The sequence below is a fragment of the Alligator sinensis genome, unplaced genomic scaffold (assembly GCF_000455745.1).
Source record: "Alligator sinensis unplaced genomic scaffold, ASM45574v1 scaffold432_1, whole genome shotgun sequence".
In the NCBI taxonomy this organism is placed as follows: Eukaryota; Metazoa; Chordata; order Crocodylia; family Alligatoridae; genus Alligator; species Alligator sinensis.
This window is the reverse complement of record NW_005841998.1, coordinates 2327845-2337449: the sequence shown is the minus strand read 5'-3', so window position 1 is coordinate 2337449 and position 9605 is coordinate 2327845. Positions and strand designations below refer to the sequence as shown.

At 41.3% G+C, this 9605-nt stretch overlaps 1 protein-coding gene across 2 annotated transcripts in view; it reads right to left on the bottom strand.

Annotated features, from left to right (window-relative positions):
• The window catches only part of PSME4 (proteasome activator subunit 4), a 118765-nt gene that overhangs the window by 69884 nt on the left and 39276 nt on the right, over positions 1-9605 (bottom strand). For both annotated transcript variants that reach the window (XM_025201589.1, XM_006021587.3), the window contains 8 exons: positions 9112-9298; positions 6665-6754; positions 5502-5566; positions 5265-5415; positions 2446-2544; positions 2008-2077; positions 1205-1272; positions 398-613 (listed from right to left, as the gene is read on the bottom strand). In XM_025201589.1, coding sequence (XP_025057374.1) covers positions 398-613; positions 1205-1272; positions 2008-2077; positions 2446-2544; positions 5265-5415; positions 5502-5566; positions 6665-6754; positions 9112-9298 — 946 coding nt within the window. The remainder of the gene's footprint in view (positions 1-397; positions 614-1204; positions 1273-2007; positions 2078-2445; positions 2545-5264; positions 5416-5501; positions 5567-6664; positions 6755-9111; positions 9299-9605) is intronic.

The following is a 9605-nucleotide window of genomic DNA, read 5'->3' as shown; positions in this document are numbered from 1 at the left end:
TTCCGATTCATCTTAAAACTAACAGCAGTTTGTACCGCTACATTTAAAGCTGGGTGGATCTCAAATCTGTTCACCATATATTACAACACAAACACAATGGGTATCAGTCTTTGCTTTATACCATTTAATATTGCCTATGTTCGCATAACTACATGAAGTATGTTCCATGTCATTAAGCTACTCATTACAATATCAAGTATTATTTTCTGTTTATCTTATTTAATAAAACTAGTTAATAAAGTCTATTGCAATGCACGTTTCAACATTTAAAGCATCTTTCAATTACACTTTCCATAGTCACCATGTTGATAAATCTTCAAATAAAAACAAACAAGATAGTTTAGCATTTTAAATGTTTTGACAAATCCTCTAATCCTAAATAAATGAAAATCCTTGCCTTGATAGGAAAGTATTCAGAAAGAGGCTTGTCAAAGCCACCTGGCACACTGCAGTACTCTGTGGGGTAGATAAGTGTAGTAGAACGAAGAAGATGGTGCAGTAGGTTACAAGACAGAATGTAACCCTGCTTACAGGTTAAGTGTAGGGTTTGCTGCAGAATCTTCACAAGCTGCTCCCTGTATGGCAGCAATTTCTTTCCATCCACTCGTGTAATCTAATCAAAAAGGGAGAAACATTCAAAGGTGAATTAAAATGATTTAGTTCGAACGAGGTCAAAAGCCTAATACAGTATAAGCATCTGCTTTGACTATTTTTTTTTAAAAAAGGGGGTGAGGAGGGATCTCAAACTGGCAGTATGTAGCAAGTACAAAAACAGCCTTTTCTGCTGCTAGATGAAAACTTATGCATCAGTTTGACTCCTACAAATTCTGACTCTATGCTGTTCCCAAACTCCCAGGACTTTCAAAGCTCCATCATGTACAGAATTTCTGACTTCACCAACAGCATCTTCCAGTTCATCTGAAAATCATATGATTTGCTCTCTATGCTGCTTAGTCTCTTTCCTGCAGCAGCAACCCCATTCCATCATCACTGATGCTAGGGCAAATGGCTTTTAAAGTTTTATTGAAGTTGTATATGATTGAGTACATAACACAAGGTAAATATTATCCATTCTTGCTTAACATAAGCATCTTTCAGCATCTTTCAAACAAAGGGTGAATGTTTGCTGCTGCAGTAAAATATGTGTGTCTTTCAACAGCAAAGATGATCCAATTAAGGAACAGAATTGTGATCTTCATGGTACCTCTGACAAAAGTTGAAGGTTCCAGAGTAGTTCCTTATCTAGTTCTTCTTCATGCAAGACATCATCATCTAAGGACAAAAGTATTAAACACTTCTGTTACCTAAATTGAAATGAAATGCTCAAACTGGAGGTTTAAATGATTTCAAACATTTAAGTCCAGAGCTTCAAATAAGCTAAATAAGACATCTGATACTTATACTGCTGTATATTTAATTTAATTAACCACATAATTTTACCTGCAATCTCACATATGTGTTCCCACCCATCCAGAAGTCCCTGAACCCAGTGTGATCAAATAAAACTAGTTACATTTAAATATTAACTCAAAAACCAACTTCTGAATCAGTAGGAGACACCCCCACCCCCGCAGTGGCCTGCAAGCCCCAGGTGCCCTGTGTACTCCTCCTTCCCTCCCTACCTACCTACAGGCTTCAGGCCCAGGGGCAGAGAACCCAAAGAGCCTAGCAGCAGTACGAGTGGTGGGAGAAGTAGCAGCCAGATGGAAAACCCATGAGCTGCCAGTTGGACAGCCCCATGATGGACTACTTGCAAATATGCTTCTATGAAGCATGCCAGCCAAGAAGTTTGTTAGACTGCTTTTCAAAAATGGTTTCTCAAAACCTTTTAATTAGTTATCATCACAGCCCTCTTAAACACCCACCCCCACAAAGCACTCTTTTCAGTAAGCTACTTTATAAAGAAAAACAGATTGTTATTTTAAAGTATCAGTTTTATTCTTTAGATCAATAAAACTCAATCAAAATGAAACTAATACAATACAATTAGGTAACTTTTGAACTTACTGATGGTAAGGTGAGTTATTACACTGCAGCAATGGGGCACAAAGAGCTTCAAAGACTCCTCAGGACGGCACTGAAAACATCATGACCAACCATAAATCTAAACAAGAAGACTTTCTGGAGCTATGTATTTTTGATAATCAAATCGTTTTAAAGCATTATTACAAATTAAGGATAAAGTGAACAAGAACATGGTTCAACTCAGCTCTAGCTACAATTCAACCCAAGCTTTTGAGGCTTGAAATCTGACCTCATAATTTTTTTTTTTTTTTTAACTCTCAGCAAACGCAGTATTATATTACAGAGCTGAACTCGCAAACTCATAAAACTGAAATGATCTTATATCATCTTGTAACAACGTATTTTAAGCACATGTAAGAAAAATTTAGGTTTCAAAACCCTTTCTTTCTTGAATTTAAGTAAACAAGAATAATGTCTCACTTTTACTGCAGCTCGGCACATGTCAGCAACCATCCGACCAGCAACTCTTGTCTCAAATATATTTGAAACAGCAAAGTTAAAAACCTTTTCTAAGGCAACCTGAGTGGAATACAAAAGACAGAAGTTATTACCTAATTAATGAGCTTTTGAATGGAGCAATGTCTTTTCGCATGAACACACGAAAAAGTGGCATTCATAGAATCATAGAAGTAGGGCCAGAAGGGACCTTGTAGATCTTCAAGTCTGACCCCCTGCCTGGGCAGGAGGAAAACTAGGCTCAAATGACCCCAGCCAGGTAGGCATCAAGACTCTTCTTAAAGACTCCCAGGGCAGCAGCCAGCACCACTTCCCTTGGAAGTTGGTTCCAGATCCTAGCCGCCCTAACTGTGAAGTAGTTCTTACGGATGTCTAATCTAAACCTACTCTCCAACAACTTGTGCCCGCTATTCCTTGTTATCCCGGGGGGGCACAAGGGGAAACCCAAGGTCTCCCCCAAACCCTTCTGCTAGTGAGTTTATAGACGGTCACCAGGTCCCCCCTCAGCTTTCTCTTGTGAAGGCTGAACAGGTTCAGGTCCCGTAGCCTCTCAATTGTAGGGTCTGCCCTGCTGTCCCCAGATGATGCAGGTGGCCCTCCTCCTCTGGACCCTCTCAATGTTGTCCACATCCCTCTTGAAGTGGGGTGCCCAGAACTGGACACAGTACTCCAGCTGTGGCCTGACCAGTGTTGCGTAGAGGGGCAGGATCACCTCCTTGGCCCTACTTGAGATGCACCTGTGGACGCACAATAAGGTCCGGTTAGCCCTGCTGACTGTGACCTCGCATTGTCGGCCCATGTTCATCTTGGAGTCAATAATGACTCCAAGATCCCTTTCTGCCTCTCCTCTCAAGAAGGGAGTTTCCCATCTTATAAGTGTGCTGCCGGTTACTACTGCCCAAGTGCAGCACCCTGCACTTGTCCGTATTGGAATGCATCCTGTTTTTGTTAGCCCACTCCTGCAACCTATCCAGGTCTTGCTGCAGTCTTTCCCTCCCTACCAGCGTGCCCACCTCACCCCAAATTTTGGTATCATCAGCAGATTTGAACAGGCTGCTTTTCACCCCGTCGTCCAAATCGCTGATAAAGAAATTGAACAGTACAGGCCCAAGGACTGAGCCCTGGGGGACTCCGCTGGGGCATTAATGTAGCAAATCATTTATTCACTCCTGTTCTTTCAAATATAAATACTTGACAAGCAAAAAGGAAAACAAGCATGGATGTAGAACATCAGGAATAAAAGTTGTATGCATTCATTTTAAAATGAATATTCAAAAGATTAATTGACATGGATTTCTTTTATAATAATTTTGGGTATAGATTTTCTGAAGGAAGAAAAAAAACTGCCGACTATCAGAATTCTTTGCGACACTTTACTTTCATGGCTGGCATGCTAAGGAACATCTCTGTAGTATCCACTAAAAGATGCTACAAAGTTTGATGATATTTGTAGAGGTTAGCTCTATAATAAAAAAGCTTTCATTTTGTTAAAACAAAGAAAATAATCGTAACAAAAAATCTTGCAGAAACGGTATTAGCTTACAAAGTCAGAGGATGGAAATAACCATTAAGGCATTTACATTACAAGTCTACAAGAGAATTACGCTACAAATTTGTCTTTAAGTGTTTGAAAACAAATAAACGCTGGCCCAAGTTGATGCCACACTGGGACAGTGCCTCTTGAATATTGTCAAATTGAATGCTCGTGGATCTACCTTGGGAAGGAACATTGGACACTTACTGCCAAGTGCCCAGAAAAGGCAACAAACCAAAAGCTACAGAAAGAACAGGAAACAGGCTGTTACTGTGCAAGTCCCTGAAGACAACCATCTTATTCCCCTTGCGTGCAGAGGGAGGATCAACAGGCCCTAACTTACTTCCCAGACTTTCAGACTAGAACTGACAAAACCATCACCACCTCTCTCACTTATCACATCCTCCCAAGTTAGATCAATAATAAAGGGAAGAAATTCAAAGCGACATTTAAAAAGTGTCAGTATCAAAATAATTACATATTTCACCTAAGCAAGTGAGATGAAATACAAATTTAAGTGTTATAGCAACACAACACACTTATAAGATTTATAATCAACTAAAGGAAGGCACATTTAGGCACCCTGTATTCAATGAAGCAGCTCAGTGGTAACATATAAGCACTCAAACAATCTGCAACTTTAGTAACACAAGGACAAAATTCAACAGTTACCACAAGATGCAAGGAAGAACATTGGACACAGGGGTTAACTTCATTTTGTATATCAGCTTAAGCTACCCCAGTGCCTTCAGCTGACAGACTCGGAGCCCTCCCAATATAGTGACTAAAAAAGGGTAGTAGTATAGCAGAGTGCCTTGCAACAAGGTAGTAAGAAAGCTTGTAATAATTTGCACAGAGCAAACAGCCACCCTCAAGACAGAAGCAGAGGACAACTATGCTGGTTTAAGTTTACACCAATGTAGCTTTACTCCTAATTTTCGCACAATTTTTCTATACCAATTTAAATTATACAGGTACATACTGTGTACCAAATCTCTTAATTTCTCCCATGATTTAGTTTCTTGTTAACTGATGGTAAGTATCTGAGGGTTTTGCGTATCACTAAGGGTGGCAAAGTTTCTAGTTCTTTTCCTTTGTTTCGCAACAAGTCTGAAGTGTTAGAAAGGGAAGAAACAAAATGGATAGGCACTTTGTTACAAGGAAAACCAATCCTTCCCACAAATAAAATAGAGAAGTCAAAGGTTACTGTATTTCTCTCCTCCTTTCTCAAATAAAAATTTCCACATACCTTAAATATATCTTTCGAACATTGGGTGAGGATTGTACTGAAAGTAGAAGAGAGGCCCAATTCCACTAAACTCTCCAAATGAGTCATCTTTTCAGTTTCAGTCTCTTCTCTAGTTTGTTCTAGCGTGCTGCTTTCTATGAGCCCAAAACATCTATAGAAGTTGATCAATACAGGAAGTGAAAAAAAAAGCAGAGGCTTGCAATTTAAGTTATTTTGGTTAAATTAAGCTAGACTTACCTGTCCATAAACTGCAGTACAAAATCCTCAAACTCGGCAGTAGCAGAACACAGCTCTCTCTCTACCTACAATTTCCAAGTAAAAGACGACAAAAATTGAATGCTTAACTTTCCTAATAAAATAAAATGGGTTTTATAATCCTAAATTTAAGAACTGAAAGTATTTTAAAAAAGTTAGTAAGCAAGGACTCGGACTACAATACTAAGTTTTGTGTCAACCTGGATTTCTCTGTAGCCACAGGTTGGAAGCCACAGTCTAATCTTCATACTGTGCTGCAAGCAGACATGGCCCCACACTTTGGCTACGTATCCACTCAGGTGAAAGCAGCCACTAAAACCCTGACAGCTAGCATCGCCAACAAGTTTATCTATTGGTGGTAACTAGTGGTATATTTAGCAACATTAACATCTGTCCCCTCACAAGATGTTTTTGAAATCTTGGAATTTCTGCTCGAGTTGTACTTCCTTGTATCAAGGGTGTCAAACCCATCTGGCCCCACAGGTCAGATGAGTGGCACAGGGCATTCTACAGGCCATAGCAGACCCTCAGACACACCCTGCATGCCAAATCCAACACGCCCTGAACCAGCCAGAGAGGCTGCACTCAGCTGCTGTCACAAGTGATGGCTGCGCCAGCACTGATGAAGCTGATATGCACTGAAATGGGCAGTGCAGTTGCCACAGCAGGCACCATCTGCAGCACACTGGACCACCTGGTGCACCCTGCATGCTGCCTTTGGGTCAACTCCTGGACCCAGTCAGCACCAGGGGCCAGATGACAGGACTCTGCAGGCCAGATCCAGTCTACAGGCCATCTCTCTCTGATACCCAAGTCTTACAGAGTTTTGAAAACTGCCACTAGAGGCCACAGTGAAGATACTAAACTGAATTTTTTGGCTTGTAGTTTGCCACAACACAAACTGATGCTCAGTGTCCAGTATCACGGGCAGTTAATCTCTACGTCTCCGCATCCACTGTCTGTGTCAACTGCAGAAATAGCATTTTGAGGGCCAGTGTAGAAAAAAAGCTAGTTTAGAGGCCAATTGTCACACCTATTCTACACTTAAAAGGGAGCAACAGAATAAAAAATAAACAGAGAAGGAGGAAGAGGTGGAGACAGGAAAACTGTATTAGTTATATTTTATGTCCACAGAGCATTCTTACCTCTGAAAGATCATCTCTTTCTTGTAGTACAGACGAGCAATCTACCAAAGGCACTAAGGTAGAAAATGTTGCAATAAACTGAAATGTGATCTGTTGGGAATTTGAAAAATATATATTAATACATATTCCTATGTTATCGTACCAAAAGCTTATGAGACTTGAAAACAAGCTATACGAGTTCATGCTGAGGCATTAATCTTAACCAGAAATTATGTAGAAAACAGGCAAATTACCTTCCATTCCAGGCAGAAAGTCTCTGTACCAGTTACCACTAAAATTAGTACTATCAAAATAACTGAATTTTTAGTAAAGCCATCTTGTTATATATTGAATTTCGGGAAATATTTACCTCAAACGTAAAAATATAAAAATGTAAGAACTGCTATTTACTGGGTCAGACTATAGGTTCACCTTGCCCAGCATGCTGCATCACACAGTGGCAGAGAGTGGATGTTGAAAAGGAGAGGAAGCAGGATATGACCAGGGTTTTTTCTACTGCTCCTCTCCTACTTGTGGCCTCCAGCATTTAAGGTCTAGGAAGCTCCGATTCAGAAGCTATATCCCGAACTCCCATGCTCAATAGCTACTGATGCATCTTTCCTCCAAGAATCTGTCCAATCCCATATGCAGATATGTTACAATGAAAAAAGTATGAAATTGTGAAAGCTACCCTGTAAGATGTTATGTATAAATTGTTTACACTGGGGTGGTCAACCAGCAGCATAATTGCCCCCAAGTGTGTGGACAGCCTGTGTGTGGCACACGGCAGATCAAGGAGGGGCAAGCATCACAGTAACACAAGGGATAGGAAACAGAAGGTAGAGCAGAAGAGCAGGACAGGAAGCAGATCAATCAGGGGAAGGGGACCAGAGTGGCACTCTGGGAGGGCACGGGGCTCATTTCTGACAGGCCTGCCAAAAATCCTGCCCCCCTCCACTTGTTTACACGGTCTAAATATCTGATCAAAATATTGACAAAAATATTCGAAAACTCATGATGCTCAGGTGAAGTACCTGAAGACTGGAAGAAGGCCAATGTGGTACCCATTTTCAAGAAAGGGCAGAAAGTAGACCCCAGGAATTACAGGCCAATCAGCTTAACCTCAATCCCCAGTAAGATTCTGGAGAAAAGTATCAAGGAGACCCTTCTGGATAAGCCGGCTGAGGGCAACATCCTAAGGGACAGTCAGCACGGGTTTGTTGCGGGTAGGTCTTGCCTGACCAATCTCATTTCCTTGTATGACCAGGTGACATATCACCTGGACAAGGGAGAAGAGATTGACATCATATATCTGGACTTTAAAAAAGCCTTTGATCTGGTGTCCCATGACCTCCTCATGGAAAAACTGGCCAACTGTGGCCTCAGCTATACCACAGTCAGATGGCTGGGAAATTGGCTCCAAAGTCAGACCGAGAGAGTAGTGGTCGATGGTAGCAAATCATTACGGTGCTCCGTGACCAGTGGCATCCCCCAAGGCTCTGTCTTTGGACCGATTCTCTTTAATCTTTACCACTGATGTGGACATTGGTGTCAGAAGCGCACTGGTTAAGTTCGCCGATGACACTAAACTTTGGGGTGTAGCATCCACACCTGAGGACAGGCTAGTGAGCCAGGCTGACTTGGATAAACTTAGTAAGTGGGCAGATACAAATCTGATGACGTTCAATACTGATAAATGTAAGGTGCTCCATCTCGGGGGTGGGAAAAAAACCCACAGCATACTTATAGGCTCTGCAGTGCTATGCTGGATAGCACTACGAATGAAAGGGACCTGGGGGTCATGACTGACCACAAGATGAACATCAGCCACCAATGCAATGTCACAGCTGGTAAAGCAAACAGAACTCTGGCTTGCATCCATAGATGCTTCTCAAGCAAATCTCAGGATGTCATCCTCCCGCTGTCCTCGGCCTTGGTGAGGCTGGAGATGGAGTACTGCATCCAATTCTGGGCTCCACAATTCAAGAAGCATGTTGAAACGCTTGAGAGAGTCCAGAGGAGAGCCACATGCATGATCAGAGGGCAAGAGAACAGGCATTATGAAGAGATGCTAAGAACCAGGGGACTCTTCAGCCTGGAAAAGTGCAGGCTCAGGGGGACCTGGTGGCTGCTTATAAGTACATAAGGGGTATACATCAGGACCTGGGAGAACATCTGTTCACCAGAACACCACAAGGGAAAATGAGGACCAACAGTCAAAGTCCTCCAAGACCATTTTTGCCCGGACATAAGAAAAATTTCTTTACTGTCCAAGCCCCCCAGGCCTGGAATAGACTCCCTCCAGAAGTGGTGCAGGTACCTACTCCAGACTCATTCAAGAAACCTCAAATTCTTTTAACATATCTTTCATTTACTTTGAGATTAATATTAAAAGAGGTCTCAAAGCAATTTAAAGGTAGCCAAATAGTACTTTATACCTTAAAAAATTAAGAGAGTTATATGCTCACCATGCATTTGCTGAAGTCATTTGGATCCACGCCAGGCAATGCTCTCATCAACAGAGGTAACATGTGTGTTGGACCTTCAGGAAACCACTTGCCTCCAGACACCAAGCTACGAGCTACTCCAATTACACAGCTTAAAGTAGCTGTGAGCTGATGAGGTTCTGTCAATGTCTCTAGTGCCGGATATGTCCTATACAATTTTTAAAAAAATCCATATAAAAAAATAGAGACAGGAATAACCTTGAGCTTCTAAACAAACTATAGTCAATGAAAATAGATATGCAATACCAAATGTCAGCTTCAAAAGTTTCCTTTTAAAAATTCCTACTGGTCCAAACTTTTTCCAGAGTTCATTTCACAAAGGATACATAACACTGTTCTTTTCAAACATGCTCCTGTTATCTGAGTCTTATTAACTACTGGTATCTCAGAGAATCATTGATGGATAAGTTATAGACTGTCCTAGCATACGGAATTAGTCATAACATGACTAGACT